Genomic DNA, 24361 nt, shown 5'->3' with positions numbered 1-24361 from the left:
CGTCAGCCGAAATAAAAGTATACCATCAGCTCGACAGTCTACCAACTTCAGTCTAGTGCTGACGTCACTAAAATGGCGGCCACGCGCATTATCAATTTGCGGGACTTATATTAACTAGGTACTTAACAATGGTTAATATAATATCTTCAGTCATCAGTGGACTTGACCAGAGATTTCTTGTAATAAAACTGTGAATGAAACTAAATCTCTGGCTTGGTCCAGTTGGTCTAAAGAGGAAAGTGGGTACCTAGATAAGAAAGGTAGAGGGCGTGTGTGGTAGCGCGAACTTCAAACGCTCTCATTAGAGTAGTGTATTCCTTGTTCAAAAGGCCTGTGTCCATCAGCGGATGGATGGGCTTGGTTCTACGGAATTTGCTGTGAGCTATCGCTGATGCCTACTGACTCGGTGGCTTAATTTATTAGTTGTACAAGAATAAAACACGAATATTTTCACTAATTGACTTTTATTTATAGATATTTAATAAACATAAACTTAAGATAAGTGGTTTTAAACTCGTCACAATTAAAATTAAAAATACTTCGCCTATAGTATGCGACAAGTCGAGATGACAATCGGAGTATGAGGCGGAGGGACGCCCCACACTATCCCCACACCCCTGCGTCACCCGCGCTATCCCGCACCGGGTTAGAGCGAGGGCAGTGCGGGTGTGCGGAGTGTCCCCACCACGATTACCATCTCGACCTGTCGCGTACTATACGCACGTACCTGCAACATAAAGAGACAAAAATTTCAATAAGTAGGTAGGTACAATTTTGACCTTCTCATCCTATTTTAATAAATATAGGTGCAAAAAATATGGCATAAGTATTATTCTATAATAATGATATTGAAAAAATCTTCTATGGTAACTGGTAAAATACTGACAGATTGGAGGAAATGGGAACTTACTACTTGTAGGAAATAAGCTTACTTAAGGGGGGTGATCTGTGCTTAAGGTATTGTTTTTCTGTCTATCCAAACCTCAGGACTTATAATTGCGAAAAAAGTCATTTAAATATTATAGTTCTGGTTTCTTACTGCCATTTTTTACATCTGAATTGTTTGGCTTGTTAAGTTATATTTTAAATACTTATAATAGATTCATGATTATCATGAAACAAAAATTGGTAAGTTAAGTACCAATATGTTACTTAATGGTTACGTTATAGGTAGGTAAGTACATTGGAAAATCTTGGAGAGAAAAAAGAATTAGTCACCGCACTGGCTAATATAGATTTGTTCAACAAAATAGCAAAGTTGGCTTGGTTGCGAGTTTGATACCGAGCCACTCATAGGTAGGACCGATGTCGGGTGTTCTCCGTTTGGCCGGAGCGGCCAGACGGGGCACGGGCCTCGAGGCTTGGCCTCCTTACCCGGGCGCGTCCGGTAGGACCAACCGTTAATGGGGATCCACACTGCCAATTTATCCCGACAGGTGGCGCAAAAGCGAACCGGCTGGTCAGCTGTGGAACCGCTACACTGAGCTGTCAAACGCCATAATTAAAAAAAATTGCCATCTAAACCGAAACTAAGTCCTTATTCCTAAATAAAAAACCAAGATGACAGCTTGCGTTGGCCGGACCTCTTGTGGCGCCCTCTGAGATCAGTTTTGACTTTTGCCTGTGGAATGTGGATCCCCATTCGAGGCCTAAGTGAGGTGTTGCTGCAGCCAGCTGAGGTAGTGCGTGACGCGCGTGTACACGCCGGGGTAGCCGGGCTCGCCGCACTTGTTCCCGAACGACACCACGCCGATCTGCGTCCAGCGCCCCGCCGCCAGCAGCATCAGGGGTCCCCCCGAATCGCCCTGGAATTAAACAAATATATTATTTAGTCTTTGAAGACTCAAAGTCACTCAGCGGGCGGTGAAGAGAGCTGTCATGGCTATACTTGGAGTTTCTCTACGAGATCTAATCAGTAATGAGGACCAGAGTAACCAACATAGCTCAACGGATTGCAAAGCTAAAGTGCCAATGGCAGGCAAGGCACATAGTTCAAAAAAGACATTTGGGTCCCAATGCTACTATGGCGACCTCGCACTGGAGAGCACAGCGTTGAAAGCCAGCGCAAGGAACGTGTCTGATGATGGACTAGAGTCTAGCCAGAGCGTTTGACGTACGTCCAGTCACAGTTCCTGCACCTCCAACTGTCTGGAACTCTCTCCTCAAGCAACATCACACGATAAATACTTGGCGAACTATTACCGCGATAGATGCCCCGTGGCAGGTTAGTTTACCTGGCAAGCGTCGACTCCTCCTCTAGGGTAGCCAGCACACAGGAACGTGTCAGTGATAGGCTGGAAGTACGCCCGGTCGCAGTCCTCGTTCCTCCACACAGGCAGCTTCGCCTCCAGCTGCCTGGAACTCTCTCCCCCACCATATCTAGTGGTGCCCCATCCCACCACAGTGGCCATAGACCCGTCAAACTGTTGCCGCGATAGATCCCCATGGGGCAGGCAGATTGGTATCACGTATTTTGACTTCTGGACGTTTTCTGGAATAGTTTTGGTAACAAGGTTACTATAACTTTTATTTTTTACACCAATTACACCACTTTGCATACGACGCAAGAGATGGACTGATAAATTTTTAGAAATTCGGTAGGTAGATATTCAATAAATAAATAATATCTTTTATTCAGCCAAAACCTTAAAAAAACCAAACAAAGATAGTGCTCCATAACCCCTTGGGAACCAAAGAGCTGATCAAATTTTATGCTCCTTGATTTCTTGAGCGCAGGAACCAGTTCTCAAATTTAACTTAATATCTATGTTGACTGATTGGGGCGCTGCTGCCTCAGCTTAATTGCAGCAATCCGTCAACTGCAGCGCTGGTTTTCGGGCATACCACCTAGTGATATTAATAAACAAGACAAAGAAACCCTGACAAGAAGACAAATAATGATGAGAATTGCAATCAATAATTAACTGCAATAATTAGTTCGTAAACTCGTAAACTCGTATTTTGCAATTGGACTTCCTGGGTCAGGATAAATTTTTGGTTTTCGCTTTCATACATTCTCAAATAGGTACCTAATTGGTACACCAACTTACCAGCCAACACCAGCACAGCGATGTCGTTGTAATAGCCGACCCTGGAGAACTGCTCGTGCGCCCGCACGGCGCTGACCCGCAGCGTCACGGGGCGGGAAGGCTCGTCGTCGCGTGACAGGTCCACATCGCCAAGCCGCACGCTGAACTGGCGGGCTGGGAAACTGGAACAGGGTAGAAGATCATATTATGAAACTTTTACTAATGAATAAATACTTGCTAGTTGCTATATACTTCATGACTGCCAGCTGCCTATATAACGGCACAGCTTGCTAGCGTGCACTGTGCAGATGCTTAAGGCTACCATCAAAATACCAAGACCACACTCCTAGTTTTGACTCCGTTGATGTTGACTTCCCTGCTGTAGTGGCTTATTGTTTAGACTCCGTGGATAACCTGAGATGCTAATAAGAAAAAGGTAAACCCTACGGTCTCTGCTGGGAGTCCCTGGAATAGTCTCTTTTAGACTCCATTCATAAAAGACATGCTGGGAAGCAAAAAGTAGAACTTACGACCTTTTTGGAGTACCTCATGTAATAACTCCTGCTTTAGACTCCATTGATAAAATAATAAGCTAGAAACTAGCACGTAGAAGAAGCAAATACGGTATTTGCTTGGATTCCCTCGTGCAGTGCTTCCTGTTTAAGAATCCGTTGATAAAATCGCATATGTAGGAAATAAGTAAGCAGGTAGAACCAACGGCCTCTGCTTGGCGTCCCTGGTGCAATGGGTGGCAGTCAGCTCGTGTATCTTTATTCCTGCCCACCAAAGTGCCGCCAAACCAGAACTCACGCCGCTTGCTGCCGTATATGGCAGCCATTCACGGCCACGATCCTAGCTTGAACTCCGTGCTATATCCATTGGTAAATGGTTGCCATACTCACACAGCTCCTGGCTTAGACTCCGTGGATAACATGACAAGCTAGGAAGAACAAGTTATAAGCTAGAACCTACGGTCTCTGCTTGGAGTCTCTTGTGCAATGCGCGGCAGTCAGCACGTGTCTCCTGCCCACCAGAGTGCCGCCACACCAGAACTCGCGCCGCTTGCTGCCGTGCAGGTATATAGCAGCCATCCACGGCCACGCTCCTGGCTTGGACTCCGTGCCGCCAACGATTCTGCCGCCTTCATCTTCTCTCTGCCCACAATCTGGAGTTTCAAAAGTTCGAGTTACATTTAAAAATTTCAATAAGGATAAGAAGCTGGACCAAAAGGAATAAGTTTTAGAATTTGCTGGAGGAGAAACGGGAATCGCGAGTGCTGCAGAAATATTTCGCCTCGCAAAGAACAGAGTGGAATACGCTAAGCTGACTGCCAAACTTCGCTAGTCGGAGAGGCACGCAAAGAAGGAGGGGAAAAAGGGTTGATTTACAAAAAGAGTGGTAATATTCATAGCTATTTTGATGGTGGATCTGTGTGTGGATTTGAGGGTGGACTATCCTTATTCCTAAGTATCAGATTATAAAGCATGACAAATAAAGGTCTGTGGAAAATTTTAGTTTCAAATATTATGGTTCTTTTGAAGGAAGTAATTAATAAGTTCTAATTTCTTAAATTCCACAGCAAACAAAAAAAATCGTTCACTAAATAATACTATGATGAAAAAATTACCATTTACATCGACTATGTTGGAGTAGTTCGCGATGAGAGGTGCCAAGGTGTAGTAGCTGGTTGTTGACGGTACCCTTGTCGTCGTGGTCGTAGGTGCTGTAGTGACAGGTCGAGGAGTCGTAGTTATAGGCCTTGGTCTTTTAGTCGTCAGTACTAAGATGGCTGAGGGTTTCTTAGTAGTCGTAGGCTTTGGTCTTGGGATAGGCCGCTGAGTCGTGACAGGAACCAAATACGTTGGCTTACTCGTCGTAGATACAACGGGCTGCGCTATTGCCTGGGTAGCTGGGACTACACCATCTCTTGGACAACATACTCCAGGAACAAATAAGTCTTTAAAACATAGAGATTCTCGTAGATTTACTAAGTTCAGCAGCAGCTGTGGACAATTGCTCAAGTCCTCGCAAATACCTTCTTCCCCTTCAGGTGTGGTACAGAATTTAGCATCGTTTCTATCCAAGTCACCTGTTGCTATTCTCGTAATGGGTGCATCAGGTAAAACCTGGGGTAATGCTTTCTTTACTATTGGTGCAATTTTATCTGTCACATTTCTTCCCAAAACGTTTTTGCTTATGGTGTAAAGAGCTTGAGGAAGCTGTTGTAAGTTGGGGTCTGACTCGTTTCTTTCGTTTTCATTTACTATATCTACTAAGTAATGGCCTACAGTATTTATAGCTCCTAAAGTTTCGGTTATTCTCGTGAAAGCGGACTGAGATAGTAATCTTCCATTGTTTTGGTTATTTCTAGATTCCGAGTCAATTAAGTCAGCAGATGTTCTGGTGTTGTAGACTTGAGGGTATTCTTGATAATTCTGTTGATCTTGACGTTGGTAAGGGCTTTGATCATGAGAATAATGATAAGGTTGATTGTAGGGGCCATTGTAATAGGTTTGGATGTCAGGTGATCTTCTCCTTGGAGAGGTGAACTGATGCCACGGAGGATGACCTGGCTGGACGTAAGGATACGAATGCTGACTCGATGGCTGCACGAAGGAGACTGAAAAGTGAAAATAGAGTATAGGTTAATGCAGTGCATTTTTGGTTGTAATTTACAGAAGATGTAATAAAATTATTGATGCATACCTACCCGGATGGTGGGCCGGCTGCTGGCATCTAACGTGTATCGTTAGAAGAAGGATACCTAAAAGAGAAAAAAAAATTAGTCTTAACTTATTTAAGTAGGCTTGATTCTGACTTGGACTGGTATCAAATTTTAGATGAATGAGTTATAGGAATTTGCAAAATTAAGATCAGTGGAGGGTACTTTCAAATATTCTGTACTCGGCAGGGCTTCGTACTTTACTCCGACTTGGGCTTGTTTACCGCCGTATCTTTATGGCACAGTGGGTTTCTGTCTTTTTGAACCATAATTATTTCTGGTTAGTGCCTCCTTCAAAGGTTTATATAAGTTTCGTGTAAGAAATTTAGTACTGGAACAGTTAGTTAAAAATATCAAATTCAAGAACATTTGTAATTTCATTCGAAAATGACTTAAAAACATTAATTAATCATTAATTATTCATTTTCAGCAAGTCTTTTATGTAAAGACAAGTAAGAAGGTACTTAGCATCTTATTATCTTACTGAAACAGGGTAAACATGTAGATGTGTGATGTTTACAAAGCACTCATAATCTCTCTAGTTGGGTAGTTTCTTTTACGCCATTGTTAATTGCGTCTCCAGCTTCAGTGCTAAACTCTCTCACGAATTCTGCTTTATAATTGTGTATTTTTTACGAGCACGCTGCTTCATTCAAAGTACCTATAAAGCTAAGCTATGTACTAAGTACATAAAAAGTAGGAGCATCGATTCCGCCAGTTTAAAATCTGAACGGATAATCGTCGAATTTTCAATTTTTGTCATTTTTAGGGTTCTTTATCTCCAAAGGAAAAAAGGAATGCTCCTCAGGTAGGCTTTAATCAATTTAGCTAGTATTGTTGGTATGTTAGTGAATCTAAAATATAATACCTAGGTAGGTACTATTAAGTAGATCATTTTGGACGGACGACATCAGGCGAGTAGCAGGGAGCCGCTGGATTAAGGCGGCACAAGACGTCTATCGGTTGTTAATGATGATGATGATGAAGTAGATAGGTTTAAGTAAAGTTAATCATAAAAAAAATTAATTTAGGTAGGTACAGTACCTAGCTAATTCATCGGTATATTTTAAAACTTTCCAATTTCCTAACTTCGCGATTTTATCAAAAAAGACGATCATAGAAAACAGCACGTCTCCAAAATGAGTGAAACCATATCCGAATCAGAAGTGAAACCAAAGAAGCGTGGCGGTTGACATATTTTTTTCTTTGTCAAATTAAGGCTTGGATAATTACAACGGCGACAGGTCTCTCTTTTCGCAGTTGTCCGTTTTAAGAAATTAAATATCACTTACTGTAACGGTGAAGGAAAACATCGTTATCATCATCTCGACCTGTCGCGGACTATTATGTGGAATGTTCAGTCGGCATTTTCGATACATTATGTCCAAATGCAATAATTATCCTAATATTGCAGTCGAGTTGCAATCCAAATTCCGTGCGCGTATGCGGTAGAATGACAGCTACAATGTCACGATCGCAATCACCTCTGATTGGTTGACGCGCGTTCACTATTGGCTACAATGCATTGTTGCAACAAGAATAGCTAAATTGAGCCAACCAAAACCTGCACCAATCATTATGATTGGTGCAGGTTTTGGTTGGTTTTATGAAATCGCCCTACTGGTCCGTTGTAAAAATTTATCCAATAAGTACCTAAAATAAAATGCGACTACAACTTACAGGATCATTTGCGTCCCAAAGTGCGTTAAATGTCGTAACCTCCTTTATCCCGAGGTCAAAGAACGCAGTGTGGAGCAAAAAAGACCGGTTGTGCCGAAACTGATCGCACAATGTTCCCATTTTTTTCATTTTATTTGTTTTGTAAATGTAACGTGATGGAACTTTAAAGGGCAGTGCAGTGGCAAAAAGAAATACTTTCCTTATGTTAAAAATTCAAATCTAAATATATAAAAGGAAAAGGTGACTGACTGATTGACTGACTGGCTAACTGACTGACTGATCTATCAACACACAGCTCTATTTACTAGACGGATCGGGCTGAAATTTGGCATGCAGATAGCTGTTATGACGTAGGCATCCGCTAAGAAAGGATTTTTGAAAATTCAACCCCTAAGGGGGTGAAATAGGGGTTTGAAATTTGTGTAGTCCACGCGGACGAAGTTGCGAGCATAAGCTAGTTTATAATAAAACTGTCTTATGCCCGCCACTTTCGTCCGCGTGGACTACACAAATCTTAACCCCTATTTTAATTAAATTCCTTTTTTAGCGGATGTCTACGTCATAATAGCTTGATCCGACTGACTGATCTATCAACGCACAGCTCAAACTACTGGACGGATCGGGCTGAAATATGGCATGCAGATAGCTTTTATGACGTAGACATCCGCTAAGAAAGGATTTTTGGACATTCAACCCCTAAGGGGGTAAAATCATCATCATCATCATCAACCGATAGACATCCAGAGCTGGACATAGGTCTCTTGTAGGGACTTCCACACGCCACGGTCTTGAGCCGCCTGAATCCAGCGGCTCCCTGCGACTCGTCTGATGTCGTCCGTCTACCTAGCCTAGTGGGAGGTGCAGCGACACCGGTGCGAGCAGTCTAGCCCTGCGATGAGCAACACGCCTGCCCAGCGCGGTTATCACGGGCAAAACCTTGTATGGGACATGGCACAAGGCCAATAGGCCCCTAGTCCCCGGCGACCCCGCTATTCCAGGCTCTGGCAGGGGGTGAAATAGGGGTTGTGTAGTCCACGTGGACGAAGTCGCGGGCATAAGCTAGTCCCCGAATGAGGCAGTGGTCCGACCGCGCCGGCGAGAAAACGACTAACTATCGGCGATTTTCTCTCTCAAGAAACGCATAATTAATGTACCTACATTCCGGGTAAACGAAAGAGATTCATATATCAAAAGTTGCTCTCTGACTGTTCACACTGCCGGCGACGACTCGCTTTACTAGCTTTATCGCTGAGCGACGAGCTTTCAAAAATAAACTCGCTCAGCGATGTTCGTTCAGCGATGCTCGCTCGCTTGAACACGTGTAACGCGCGCGCAGGTTTGCAGAGGACTGAGCGACCGGCGCGAGTAATCGCTCGTCGCACTTGCACACTCGCTTATAGCCCGGCGACAAAACCACACTACTCGTGTGACAAAACTGTCGAAACTACATATACTCGCTTCCCGCTGATCGCCAACTCGTTTAAGTTTCTAGTTCTACTCGTTTCTCGTTCATCGTCGGCGGTTGGACCACTGCCTAAGAGGCCGACATCTGTATGTGCTATAACCAATACATACCAATACATTAGTATACTTAATATTATTATGTATGGAATCAATTAGATAGCTAGTTTGGTTGGCATTGGCTCTACTGATCGTGAACCCAAGTAGGGTGTGCAGGTTTCATCGGCGGACTCTAGAAAGTGTTATTTCGTAACGTGCTCGTTTACGCAATGTTGTTTTGGATTTGTTCTCTAGAAAGAGAATGCGTTGGTTTGTAATGCATGAGAAATCGTTTGGGTATGTGTAAAACATGGTCGTCTGTAATTATGGATCTTGCTTTTCATTTGATGACCAAATAAATGCTTGGCCGCTTAGATTTGTTTGGTCGTTTTTGTGTTAATCATCATGTTCATAATATTCGTATTTTAATACGACTATTAAGTAAGTATTCATCGGAAAGATGATTTTGTCCTAAATTAATAAGTGCAAAAGTGAGATTTAAGAGTTCAGAAGTCTTGTATTTATTACTTCTTGATACGTAACCATCGATAACAATAAATACTTAATAAATAATCAATTAAATAACTAGACAAAGCATGGAAAATAATAATAAAATAGCTTTTGTAAAAGCATAATTTAACGTAATTGTTCAAGCACATTGAAATAAGCGGTTAATGGACTAAGAGCCAGCGCGTGCCAGATCTTCTTTATTTTATAAAAGCTGAAAGTTTCTCTGCGTATTACCCCCAACACAGCGAGGAACGATCAGCGACATGAAGTTTGGTTCATGGTGGCTTTGGGAGATGGCTCCCTGTGACAATACGCAGAGAAACTTTCAGCTTTTATAAAATAACGAAGAACTTGCACGCGTTGGCTCTCTCTCTGTACCGGAATGCATGACTGATTGTGGTAACTGACAAGTAAGTGGTTACAGTAATAATAACAATAAAAATTGTATGCGCTTCCGTAACGTGTAGTTTAGTTAAGAACGCTTTTACTTGTCTCCTATGTTGTGGCTCCCTTCGCATTAGCGGCATTTGGCAAATGTCACATTTTCCCGATTGCCTTATTATATAACTTCGTATGAACAGGGCTATTGAACAAACAAAATGGCACCGACTCATTGGTGCTTAGGCACCAATGCAACCTCAGTGACGTCTAGATTTGGAACGGGTCGTTCATTAGTATCTAAGAGGTGGCGCTGATTTATTTGGTTTCTAAGCCGTGAAAAATTTTGTTCGCTTGACCATATCTTGTCATTTATATCGATGTTTTTCCCGCATATTCGGGTTAAAGTATCAGTTTCCCTTTCAATTTTAAATAGGGGTAAAGAGTGAATAGGCATCTTCTAGGCAAGCGCGCTCTCCTTCTTAGGCTACATTATCACTTGCCAGCTAAGCAGATTGCAGCCAAGCGCTAGTCTTTAATTTAAAAAAAGTTACGGTAAATGTTTGGTGAATTTTTAGTTAAGAACGCTTTTACTTTTTGCGGTTAATATTTCTGATGGCGTAGCTCCATTCGCATTAGGGGCAATTGGGAAATAATTCACGTTTTCCCCCACATTTGGGATACAGTATCAGTTTTCCCCTTCAATTTTAATATGGGTCAAGAGGTAATAGGCATCTTCTAGGCAAGCGCGCTCTCTTTCTAAGGCTGCATTGTCACTTGCCATCTGAGCAGGTAGATTGTAGCCAGCTAGTCTTTAATTTAAAAAAAAGTTCCTGCAAATGTTTGGGGTTTGGTGAATTATGAAATAAGTAAGGTTGGCAGATCCAACGTCGTTGCCAGAAGGGTACGAATTTAGTACATTTTGAGCTTTTTGGGTCATAGAAAATAAGTCCGTGGGACGTGAAGCATCGTTTTTAGGGTTTTTGATCTGAAGGGTGGCACCCTTGATAGGTACGTGGTCCATAAAGGTAAGCCCGCAATACCTAATTTCACCGCACGATTTTTCCCGCAGGATTCTGTGACATATTATGGTAATTTATTGTATGAGGTCGCACGTGCTTGCGAAACAATAGTGCACGAACGGCTTCATACAATTTCTATGTCTTAGAGTTCTGCAACTCTGGCAAACAGCAAACTTGAGTCTTGTTTACGAAATAACTTATGCTCAAGGACCCAGTTGTTTTGAAACGCTCCTAAAATCTATGAGTGGCTTAATGACAGTCATTCAGTGAAAGCAAATGATGTCATTCGCGTCCGTGATCCGATGCGGCGCTGATTTGCATGACGCGTTGTGAATGGACGTCTCTTAACTCTTAAGTAATCCTTTACATCCGACGAAGATGTACGTAATTACTAAGCTGATGCCCGCGACTTCGTCCGCGTGGAATTAGGTTTTTAAAAATCCCGGGGGAACTCTTTGATTTTCCGGGATAAAAAGTAGCCTATGTTACTTTCCAGGTATTTATGCAAAACCCATTATTTACCCATGCAAAAAATCTCGTCAATCCGTTGCGACGTGATTGAAGGACAAACCAACAAACAAACACACTTTCACATTTATAATAAGGGTACTGATTATTATTTAAAGAGCGATGATAGCCTAGTGGTTAGGACGTTGGCCTTCTTTTCGGGAGGTCGGGGGTTCAATCCCGGGCACGCATCAATCAATGCTGCAATCAAAATGAGGAGAACCGTAGGAGAACCAGAGTAACCGACATAGCTCAACGGGTTGTGAAGCTGAAGTGGCAATGGGCAGGGCACATAGTTTTAAAAACCGATAGGCTTTCAAGGTGCAAGAACGTCGACCTCGCATCGGAAAGCGTGGTGTTGGAAGACCCCCCCCCCCCCTAGATGGACAGACGACATCAAGTCGAGAGCCGCTGGATTCAGGCGGTGCAAGACCGCGTGGTGTGGGGAAGTACCTACAAGAGACCTATGTCTAGCAGTGGACGTCTATCGGTTGATAATGATGACGATGATGAAGGAATCTTACACTAAAGTAATAGGCTACTTGACAATTTTTTTAAGTTGGTCTTAAATGGTTAATATTTGTCCAATTATATCAAAAAAATTAACACTATATTTTTTTGCGCCCTAAAAACCGTAAAACTTTAATTTAAAAAAATATTTTTCTTAGACAGGTGAAAACACTGTCGGCCATGTTTGGCCGATAGATTATCTGTGCTCTGACGTCATGCATTTGTAAACAACAGCATAACCACAGAGTACATTATATATACTGAGCATAACCTACCAAAGTTTAATAAACATGACTTCTATACTAGTTTACATGAAAAATATAGTAATTATCGTTATTGTATCATCCGAGAATGTAAAAAACGCATCGATAAAGACCACAGGAAAGTTGTGGATTAGAGTGCCCAGTGAAATAAATATACGTAACACGCAAAGACTTTCTTAAAGGGATCCTATATGACTAACGACTTCAACCCAAATTTATTTTTGCAAAGATCACTTTGTTGTAAGTCTTACTTAATAACTTATTCAATTTATAAAGAGAAAACGATATTTTTTTACGTTTACTATGAGTTTTTAGAAATATATAAAAACTAGCTTATGCTCGTGACTTCGCCCGCGTGGACTTCATAAATTTCAAACCTCCATTTAACCCACTCAGAGGTGGAATTTCAAAAAATCCTTTCCTAGTGGATACCTTCTCTTTACCTACAAAGAACACACTCACCAAATTTCATGTATCTAGGACCAGCTGTTTAGATGTTTAGGCTGTGCGTTGATATATAAGTTAGTCAGGACTCTAAATTTTATATATATGGATACTACGTTAGTCCCCGCGTGACATAGGAATGACATTTCTTTGTTTACATATTTAATGACGTCACATCATGGCTGACAGCGTTTTCTGCGTTTCAAATAAAAATAAAAATTGTATTTTTTTAAATTGGATTTATATATCCATCCTGCGTTTTTAATAATTGTTATTGATATATTTCGTTGTTTTAAGCAAAATACTATATAAATAATCATTTATTGGACGAAATTAGATATGAGTCAAGTAGCCTATTCTTAGTGAAAGGCGAAAGCTCATGATGTCACCCAGTGCGTTGCGGATTTCTGTGTCGTATTGTGAATGGGACCTTAAACATGGCTCCAGCCTCTATGAGAAGTGAGACTACTTGTTATTGTTGCCTTATCAAGATGTCAGATGATTATTCTCATCACGTCGACTTTGTAATTTCACTTTGAAATTCTATTATGTTCTATTGACTTTGATATGTATAATACTAGCGACCCGCCCCGGCTTCGCATGGGTGCAATGTAGATACTAATGTGGTGTCATTGAGGTGTCATTGCCTCGGAAACTCTCAAATGAGAGGATTTTTTTCCGAGCTAATTCACATTATTTCAATTTCTCTAGGGATCTCTAATTTTTTGAAAATTAAACTATAGCTATAAACCTTCCTCTTGAATCACTCTATCTATTGGTGAAAACCGCATTAAAATCCGTTGCGTAGTTTAAAAGATCTACGCGTTCATACATACAGACGCGGGAAGCGACTTTATTTTATACTATGTAGAGATGCGCAAAATAAGTAGTCCAATGTGAAGTTCCAACATGGCAGTTTGCGCAGGTCAGAGGGTCAGAAACACAAGCCCGGCTTATTTAGATACAAGTTAGCCCTTGACTGCACTCTCACCTGGTGGTAAGTGATGATGCAGTCTAAGATGATAGCGGGCTAACCTGGAAGGGGTATGGATCATACCGTATGGCAGTTTTTATTAAACCCATACCCCTTTGGTTTCTACACGGCATCGTACCGGAACGCTAAGTCGCTTGGTGGCACGGCTTTGCCGGTAGGGTGGTAACTAGCCACGGCCGAAGCCTCACCAGACCAGACCAGAAATTTAGAAATTATAAAATTCCAAACCCCTGCCAGGAATCGAACCCGGGACCTCCCACTATTAAGACCACAGCGCTCACCACTGCGCCAGGGAGGTCGTCAATATTTTATTAATTTAAATTTTGAATACTTATATTTTCGTTAACTCGTAACAAGCTACCCTCGTTTAGTTATTATTCATCAGTTACAAAGCTATTACGAGGCGCTACATAACCGGTTACCGGATGCGAAGTTGCCGTAACACTTGGAGCGAGTCCGGTTTGCGTGACCGACTTCAGGAAAAAGTGTCACTATAGTATATCTACATAGTGTTTTATGCGAGATCTGTGCTAATTACTTATATACTATTTTATAAATCCGATATTTTATTGTCGAAATTCTGAAAGGTTTGCTATAAACTTGTTGAATTATCTTTCCAAGATTCCAAGAAAATGATGTTGGGGTTATTACGAAGCACCAAAAAAATCTACATAATTCACGTGCGTTTGATACTAGTAACTCGCTGTGCTTGGACAATAAAGATGGCGTAGGATGGCGTCTAGCCTCGTGATCCTATCAGTATAATAACTTGGTAGAAAAAATGGGTTTTTGGAACTACCCCTAATTCGCGTTTACCCCAAGGCACCATATTCATTAAAAAAATTAGTAAGTATACAGTTATACATCATTGTTTCTTTTAAATTGTAGATTGCGAACACACCCCAAAATAAGTAGAAAGTGTGAAACAGCATCACCAAGACCATAGAGTCTCTTTTCCCATCTTTTCCTTATTAAATGCCTAATGGCATGTGTCTGGAAATCATCGTACTAATATTATAAAGCGGTAGTTCTGCATTTTCAATCAAAAAGGTCAACAAAAATATTTGAGTACTTTCAGAAATAAACAAAACCATTAGGTACCTAGGTATATTGTGCGTCTCTATGTGATGTTGTCGTTGGAGGTTCCGTAGAGTGGATAGATGTGTAAATCAAACACGTGTGAGCTGTTCTATGTCCCGTTTATTACTGCTACTCAATACTAATACATAACCCCACTACATCACCGGGGTGGTTTTGAAAAAAAATATGTTGTAATACAATTTTTTTTTTTTTTTGATAATATAAAAATTATTTAATATAAACTTGTTTGATTTCCTTATTACCTGACACATAGAAATAAGCTGTTCGAAACATTCACAATCTTATAGGTAAGTTACAATTTAAAATATAATGTACTTAGTAGGTACAATACGATGGTACATACATGTCATCGTAATGAAATATAAAACCATTAGGCACTTATGATACAATGTTAGGTAGTTACCTACCAGACTACAATAATAATATACTAATAATAACAAGCGTAGGTACCTCGCGTATTCATAAGTAAAGAAACATGAGCTAAACACTAATACTAGGTGACATATGGTTTTGTCCTATTTTTATGGACAGTCTCGACATTTTTACCGTTTTGCACTGTAACATTAGGTCCATCTTCACTTAACACTGTATAGGGTCCATCGTATAGCTTATCCAGTTTTTTACCTGTTTCATTTTTGATCAAGATTAAATCATCTTTCTGATACTGAATGGGATTACACTTTTTGTCCCATACATGTTTCCTTTTTAATTTGCTTAAAACTAAATTTTTATGCGCTTCCTTAGATGCTAACTGTAGCCTATACTTAAGCTCAAGTGCATAATTATCTTGGCTGTATAGTGGCTCTACTACATTACTTCTTAAATTACTAGGTAAACTACAACTATTGCCAAATACGAGTTCGTACGGTGTATACTTAGTCTGTGTATGGACAGTAGTATTGAATGAGAAACACCAGAACTGAAGCCACTGACTCCAAGTTTCTGGATGTCCGTCACATAATGTTCGCAAATATGCAGCGAGATGCTTATGAGTGTTTTCTAAGGAGCCTATCGACTCATGGTGATAAGCTGTAGAATTTATTTTTTCAATTTGAAGTAGCTTACATACCTCTTTCATCGTTTCTGACTGAAATTCGCCGCCTTTGTCACTCGCGACAATTTTGGGTAGCCCGTAACGTAACACGAAGTTATTAACAAAGGCTCTTGCCACACTTACTGTATCTTTACGCTGCAAAGGGTACGCCTCGACGTATTTACTTAGCTCGCATTGTAAACTTAAAATATAAACATTACCATCTATATCTTTATCTAAAGGACCTATGATATCTAAATATACTTTTTCGAAAGCTTTCGACGCTGTCGTCGTCACGACCATCGGCTCTACTATATTTCTAGAATACTTATTAGTTTGGCATTTGCCGCACTTACTTACGTATCTCCGTACATCGGATTCTAGCCCTGGCCAGAAGTACTTACCTTTGATGTTGCTGATCATGCGTTGTACACCCGCATGGCCACTCGTAGGTAGTAAGTGATAATCATGTAGTATGCATATCTTTTCTTCCTCATTATGGACTCGTTTTACTCCTTTTAATATATTTATCTGCGGTCCGGACCATTTTTCTCTACTTTTTATCTCATTTATTAACTGTTTTATGAACTCTACATTTCTGTCATCTCTAATTATACATAAATTTTTAATATTCAATTCACTACAAAATACGCTCAATAAATTCGCAAATTCGACTCGCGTAAAATGCGACATATAATTGAGGTTTATGTAGATAGACTGAGTTGACTCCTCATATGCTAAACATTCTCTTTCATATGATAATTTCCTCTTACTCAATTTACTTCCTAACATAAATTTCAATTCTACGTAATCACTCGGTTTCCTTAGTATCTCTGCGACTCTTGGTTGGCCAGACCTTGATTCGACAGGTATACAAGGATCCCTCATGTCTACCTTCCTATTCAACTCCTCTTTATCTAATCTAGCTTTCTGAGCTCTTGTCATTACTAAGCTAACTTTACTATTCAATGATTTTAATTCTTCCGAACTTATGGTCACCCTACTCAGAGCGTCTGCGACGTTATCACTGCCTTTTACATACTCAATTTTAAAGTCGTACTCCTCTAACTGCAATCTGAATTTTAAAAGTCTTGTTGACGGATCTTTCATGCCAAATAAATAAATTAGAGGTTTATGGTCGGTTTTAATGATAAATTGCTTACCGTATAGGTATGGTCTAAAATGTTTTATACTCCAAACTATCGCCAAAAGCTCTTTTTGAATTATTGGATAGTTTAATTCCGCTTTATTTAGAGGTCTACTAGCGTAGGCTACGGGTTTTAAATCTTTATTACACAAAACTGAACCGATAGCTATGCCTGACGCGTCAGTTTGAAGAACGAAAGTGTTATTATCAGAAAAATCTGGGTATTGCAAAATGGGGGGTGTAATTAATTTATTTTTCAATATTTCGAAACTATTTTGACATTCTTGTGACCATGAAAATATTGCATTTTTCCGGCATAATTTATTTAATGGTAAGGTGATTTCAGAAAAATGTGGAATGAATTTTCTATAATAATTGCAAAACGCTACAAATCGTCTAACCTCGTCTGAATTTGTAGGTATCGGGTAGTGTTGTAGCACTCTTACTTTTTCTGGATCGGGTAGAACACCCTCAGCTGACACCACGTGACCTAAATATAGTAACTGTGTTTTCATAAATTCGCACTTAAGTGGGTTAAGCTTAAGGTTCATTTTTCTGAGCCGTTCAAATATACTTATTAAATTTTTATTGTGAGTTTCCCTGTTTCTCCCAAATACTATTAGATCATCGCAGTAAATAAAACACTTTTCGAAGGTTAATCCTGACATTGCTATTGACATAACTCTAGAGAATGCATTAGGACTAATTTTTAAACCCATGGCTAGACGCTTCATTCTGTATTGCCCAGTACTCGTGGCAAAACTGGTAATATCCCTACTCTCGGGGTTTAAACTGACCTGATAAAATCCTTGATACAAATCCAAATGAGTGAAATAAATACACCCTGAAAGTGAATCTAAGATGTCCATTATATTTGGTAAAGGAAACTTATCGTCCTGAATTGACTCATTAACCTTCCTATAATCTATCACTAAACGCCATTTTTTCCCGTTTTCTGACTTTTTAGGCACCAGTAATATTGGGCTATTCCATTCGCTATTAGATGGTTCTATTATGTCGTCATCGAGCATACGTTGTACTTGTTTATTAATTTCTTGCTTCGATGCCTGTGGCAAGCGATAAGGTTTTGTATACACGGGTTTGGTGTCGGGTTTCACCATAATCGACTGTTCTACAACGTTCGATACACCTAGCTTGTCACCTTCTAAGAAAAATATGTCTGAGTATTTAGAGCATATTATTTGAAGCGATTTTTTCGCGGTGGGGTCTAAATGGTCCAATTTCAATTCTGCTAATAATTTTTTAACACGGCTAACATGTTTTTGAGATTCGCTAAATGAACATAGGTTATAGTTTTCTAAATAGTCAATGTTTCCCGATTGAATAATACTCGATTTAAGTATTTTTATAGGCTTTTCATCCGTATTCATTATTTTTACTGGTATTTTACCTCTATTCGGCTTTACGATACAACCTGCCAGAAATACGTTTTCATGTAATTGTTTCGGATGTATAACACAATCTTTATATAAGCTTTTACTAACACTCAAATAATGAATTGACTCGCTACGTGATGGAATAGTTAAGTATTCGTCCGACTCTACGGTTTTGCTAGTAGACTTACATATTCTTAAGGTACATGTTTCATAATAATTAAATTGTAACGTAAGTCTGTTCGTAGGCAAGTCTATGTTTGCATTATAAGTTCTGAGAAAGTCTAGCCCGATAATTCCATCCGCTCCGCATGGAACGTTATCGAATAGGTATAACTTGTGGCGAAATATGAAACCGTTTGCTGACTGTAGTGGAACATACGCTAAGCATGTCGACTGTATTTTTCCACCTATACCTTTTATAACTGTAGTACTTTGATACTTTTTTACTTGATTTTGAATAATCTGACTATTTATGATAGATAAAGATGCCCCTGTGTCCAATAAAAATTTGCATTTCCGATTACCGATAAACAAATATATGAAATCTAACCCTTCACATACTAAAGCATAATTAGGCTCGAAAAAACTCTGCTAAATTTATATCTTGCTCCTCCTTTTGCTCAGACGCTGTGACGTAAGCATTTCCCTGACGGTGATTATTATTTGAGTTGCCTCTATAAAACCTGGTGTTATTTCTTGGGTATCTGGACTGGTTGTAGTACCTCGTAGGTGTGGTCCTAGCACGATAATTATAGTTATAATAACCTCTCCTTACCTGTGGTGTGGGCTGATATGCGCCTCGGTGAGGGCCACTCGTACGGTGGAAGTTTCGACGTCCCCGACTGTACCTGGGGTAACGAAATGACTGATTCCGGCCTTGCGAATATGAGTAGACCCCGTTGTTGGACGATGTCCCGGCGGTGGCCAGCTCCTCATCCTCCGCTGCGCGTACTGCGTCTTTCAACTCGCTGTAATTCCTGGCTGATATTATGGTGCTCAGCCTTCGGTTACGAAGGCCATCCGCAAACCTCTTTATTGCTAGTTTCTCGTTTATAGGTCTCAATATATCACGTGCCTTCTGATTTTCTTCGGCTTGTGATATGGTGAGGCCTATAAAGAGCTCCTCCAGCTTTTCACCATAAGCGCTAATAGACATATTGTTCTGTGTTAAATTGTTTATTTGGGACAGCAATGAATTGGCAGACTTTTTTGTAAGCAAATATTTTTTCATGTCTGATAGCAAATTGTCAATAGTGGAATATTCGGAATTAAGTTTTAATTTCGCGGTTTTTGATAGTCTAGTTTTTAATATAAAAGAAATTAGCAACCCCTTGCTGTCCTGACCTTTTAGATAACTGCTATACATTTCGATGCTGTCTATTATCTGTTCTATATTCTCTTGTTTACCATCCATTACCGGGATTAAAGTACTCGCCGTTTTTAGGTCGAAGTTATCCATTTTTTCGAATGATGACTGTTCTATATTCTCTTGCTTACCAGTCATTTTTTCGACTGATGACTTATCATAGCTTAATATTTTAAGAAAAGTTTCCTCAATGTTTTCACACAGTTTTTGTATGACTAATGATGAATATTCTAAATCCTTTTCATTTAATTGCGTGATAAATGTTTTATAATTTTCGTATATTTCTAACGCTTTTCTTACCTTGCTTAATCCTATTTCCTCTAGCCTCCTATCTGGTCCTAATTTCCTAATGCTTACTCTTAAGTACTCTAATTCACTATTTATATTACTTAAATGTTTTTCCATTAAGTCTATACACTGTCCATTTTCTCAATAGTTTTTACAATAAATCTATACTGTTCATTTTCTCACCGCACTTCCCGCACTTTACGCACTTTCCGCACTTTACGCGCACATCACTTTAATTGTCACACATTATACTCGACTCTCCTCTCGATCTCCTCTCGTAGACATCCGCTCCTGCAGCCTCCTTATAAAGTCCGCTCTCACTCCTTCATTAATCCAGTTCCTGTGGCATTGTCTGTATTTAGCAACTCCTATAAAAATAGCTGCTGCGCTGCATATCGCCAATATTGCTGCCATCATTATATTGTTTGTGTACATGGGGTGGTCCATGTTGGAGTCTCCATTTTGTGATATCACCTCTTTGTTCTCGCATACACACTTGGAGCACTTTGGTCCCATTTTTGTAATTATTTTAATGTTATTCCCGACACGTGTTGCTATCGCGGTGCGAGCGGCCGCTACTCCCCGTGCAAAAGTCCGCTCGCTGTCACGGTCGCCATGTGATGTTGTCGTTGGAGGTTCCGTAGAGTGGATAGATGTGTAAATCAAACACGTGTGAGCTGTTCTATGTCCCGTTTATTACTGCTACTCAATACTAATACATAACCCCACTACATCTATATCAATCCTTATGTCACCGGTTACGATGTATTGATACATTAGTGGACTATTACATAATAATTAAATATCAACTCATAGCCTTGGCACTACTTTCGCTTTTCAAAGAAATGGCGGGGAAATGTGTTGATGGAATTAGTTGGATTAGTACACACAACGCGGTGATAGTCTAGTTGTAATGCACATGTCGTTTGAATCGTCCTCTCAAGAAGCTCCTTGTCTATGAATTCCAGTGTAAGACCCGGGCACGAGTCAACGGATCAGCCTGGCTGTCCAGCGCGGAAATGCAGCCAGTATTCTTGGCACCATTCCACGCGGCCATGATTTGTACAGTAATTAGATAAGGCTAGCTTTAAGTTTTACTGTAATATTTTCATTAAAAAAAAACTTAAGTCAAGTACAATACCTAATCTAAAATTATGAAAAGAAAAGGTGACTGACTGACTGACTGATCTATCAACGCACAGCTCAAACTACTGGACGGATCGGGCTGAAATTTGGCATGCAGATAGCTATTATGACGTAGGCATCCGGTAAGAAAGGATTTTTGAAAATTCAACCCCTAAGGGGGTGAAATTGGGATTTGAAATTTGTGGAGTCCACGCGGACGAAGTCGCAAGCATAAGCTAGTTATAATTAAAGTCAGAGTATCTATCTATGTCAAAGAAGACTTCAGCTCTACTTTTTTTGCTCTAAGCCGATTTGTTTTCGCAGAGCAAGCGCAACGAATGAAAGTGAAAATCTTCCATTGTGTTTTGCCGAATCTGTTATGAGCAAATACAAAGTATTTACCTCATTTACCTAAGTACCTACTTATTTAATTTTTTTCTGTTGATCCAAGTTTCGCTATTATTGCAGTCTCACAGTCGCGTGAATATTTTTCAAGTGTGTCTGTCTGTCTGTCTGTCCGTCCGTCCGTCCGTCTTGTCTCGAAATGAATTCGTAAAACACTTTGGTGAACTCAAAGGACCATTTGCACGTTTGTCAAGTAGCAAAGCAGATACAAAGAAAGCACATGAGTATAACGAAAGAATCTATCGCACTAAATATTTGGTACCTACACATACCTACCTCATCACTTTTGTCATGTTCATCAAACCTGCTGTATAAGTAGATACTTAGTAGATAAAAGCAAAAATGCGTTTTAATAGTTTACTTATCTACACGGCAGGTTAAATGCGGGTTTGACCTGGTTTCCATGGCCGAAAAATAGTTCGTTACTATACATATTTCTAGATGACGATTTGAAAAGTTTAAGCCAGGCTAAAGATGAGTGTGAAAGTTGGTAAAGTGTTTAAGCGAATCGCTAAAAGCGCTAAATCAGTTTATATACTTGTTCAGGAAGTCGTGCTATAATAAGTCGCTAATATAGGGCGTTCTTTCTTGCACAATCGTATACAAGTGAAGAGGACGCACTATGATAGGGATTGGTCAGTGGGTGCGACCATCCCCTAAAAATGTAAGAGTGCGTTTAAATTGCTCACTATAAAACGTATACCTAATTTACGTTGTTTTGGGTGCTAGAGTTTCGATACTTTTCTTTGATTTTTCAGAAACGGGATATCTTCGGTATAGCGTCGGGTCAATTTGGCTCTAGGATCTCTAGCCAAATCTTCAACCGGCTTTTGTGTTGTGGTGTATTACTGTCCATAGAACTTCTCTACCTCTCTCGACTAACTCTCGGGTTTAGACGAAACAAGACTGCAGTCGTTTTCAGTCGCGATAACCGGCTCTGTCCAATAGACAAATCTCTTGCGAATACTTTTGAGCCTCTGTAACGAATTAACGTTTCAGAAACGATCCTATGGTATTCATAACTTTTTCACTCTTTTTATTAATTAAATGGGGCCTCTTACTTAAACTTGCTCTTATTTACTGAATACGTTTGAGATTTCACGAAAAGACTTCTCAAGATTTGAGAGCCCGCTAGATCCGAGGCCCAAGGGCGCAGACCACTGCTCAATCCTTGTCTTCCACTGACAAGATAAACAAGACATTTTCTCTGAACTAAGGAAACCTTTGCCCACGGGTTCTAGCTATACATGCCAATTCCGACTGTCAACTTGTCGAGCCGTCGGCAATATTGAACTACCCTCGTTTGCCAGTCTATCAAAGGCATTTGTATCTTGCTGAGGATCGTATACTTAGTAAATTTTTAATACCGAACAAGCAAGCTGAGGTTAGTTCAATCTATAGGCTTCATGACTACGTAATTTCGAATTTTGATCTAATTTTATGTTAATGAACACATTTTAAATTTTTTTGTGATGTAACCACAAATTCACGGTTTTTCCTTTAGGTACCTACTTGTGCTATAAGACCTGCCTACCTGCCAAATTTTATGATTGTAAGTTAACGGGAAGTACCCGCCTATAGGTTTTCTATGACAGACACGACAGACAGTCAGACAGACATCGAAGTGATCCTATAAGGGTTCCTTTTTTCCTTTTGTGATACGGAAGTTTTTCGGTGGTATTGGTCATCGACCTTTGCCTGCTTTGCCTGTCCTAAAAAGTAAACAAAAATATATAACTTACCGACAACCACATCAGTGTAGCACTTCCCTAACCCAATAGTACTCGTCATAATGCCAGTTCTAATGTAACGCTTACGTCACAGCACTTTCACTTAGCGGGCAACATCGTTTAATCACTTATGAAACCGAGGACGCGGCCGCTGCACTCAAGTTCAACGCACCATCAGACAAAACACCAAAAAAAAAACAAAAAAAAAAGAATTTCCGAACGCAATGCGTGATGTCAGCGTTTCGGTTTCCCGAAATTCGAACAGCACAGTTTTAAAATTTCGAACACAGCGCGCTTTACTTTTTTTTTTATTATTTGAAGTTGGCACGGGAATCCTGTTTTCGTGCCTCTCAAAAACAGTATTTTTAATTTTAAAACACAGATTCAAAGTTGACGGTTTTTTCGCGGCGATTTTTTTTATAAAAACGCGTGTCGCGCGCTCACTTTCGTGGCGTGCAGTGAGGCGCGCAAGTTTTGCTGCGTGCTTTTACTTTCCACAACACAATATTACAGTGGGGATCTGAATCGTTACGGATCTAATTATTGTGATCATTGTCCTACAAGACATCGTCCATTGTTCCCACATGGTTCCTACCAACCTATAATACTTATATCTGAATCTACTTTAAATCTTTTCCTTTTCATATCTCCTCCAAAAGAAAGACTGGCATTGATATCCATCTGGATATCAATGGCAGTCAATGCAGCAATGTTAGGGCATCTGCCCTAAGTTGGTGTTTACAGCAGGAAGATGCTTTTACATCTGTTGAAAATAACAATAAAAAAACCGGCCAAGTGCGAGTCAGGCTCGCGCAATGAGGGTTCCGTACTACAGTCGTATTTTTTCGACATTTTGCACGATAATTCAAAAACTATGATGCATAAAAATAAATAAAAATCTGTTTTAGAATGTACAGGTGAAGACCTTTCATATGATACCCCATTTGATATAGTCACTCACTTCGAAAGTTGAAAATACTAATTATTAGTTCATGACCACAATTTAATTTTTTTTGTGTGATCTAACCCTAAATTCACGGTTTTCAGATTTTTCCCCAAATGTCAGCTATAAGATCTACCTACCTGCCAAATTTCATGATTCTAGGTCAACGGGAAGTACCCTGTGGGTTTCTTGATAGACAGACGGACAGACTTCGATTTTAAGAATTTTTAATTCTAAGTTCAATTTTAAGAATTTTCAATTATTAGA

At 40.0% G+C, this 24361-nt stretch overlaps 1 protein-coding gene across 1 annotated transcript; it reads right to left on the bottom strand.

Moving 5' to 3' along the window:
• Positions 1–507: 507 nt before the first annotated feature.
• LOC117992551 (proclotting enzyme) lies at positions 508–23599 on the bottom strand. The gene is made up of 8 exons (XM_034980274.2): positions 23164–23599; positions 5740–5793; positions 4657–5649; positions 4002–4194; positions 3051–3211; positions 2235–2491; positions 1648–1805; positions 508–728 (listed from the first exon to the last, which is right to left on the bottom strand). The coding sequence occupies exons 1-7, from the start codon at positions 23210–23212 to the stop codon at positions 1650–1652; spliced, it is 1863 nt and encodes a 620-aa protein (XP_034836165.1). The 5' UTR covers positions 23213–23599; the 3' UTR covers positions 508–728; positions 1648–1649.
• Between the last annotated feature and the right edge of the window lie 762 nt (positions 23600–24361).

The sequence above is a fragment of the Maniola hyperantus genome, chromosome 21, assembly GCF_902806685.2.
Source record: "Maniola hyperantus chromosome 21, iAphHyp1.2, whole genome shotgun sequence".
In the NCBI taxonomy this organism is placed as follows: Eukaryota; Metazoa; Arthropoda; class Insecta; order Lepidoptera; family Nymphalidae; genus Maniola; species Maniola hyperantus.
The sequence above is the reverse complement of the archived record's forward strand: the minus strand, read 5'-3'. Positions and strand labels throughout refer to the sequence as shown.

Coding starts and splice junctions, on each gene's coding strand:
- LOC117992551 (XM_034980274.2), bottom strand. CDS start 23,212: ATGACGAGTACTATTGGGTTAGGGAAGTGCTACACTGATGTGGTTGTC. Junction 5,794..23,163: donor CTACACTGATGTGGTTGTCG/GTAAGTTATATA, acceptor TTTCTCTTTTAG/GTATCCTTCTTCTAACGATA. Junction 4,195..4,656: donor CAACATAGTCGATGTAAATG/GTAATTTTTTCA, acceptor TTGAAACTCCAG/ATTGTGGGCAGAGAGAAGAT.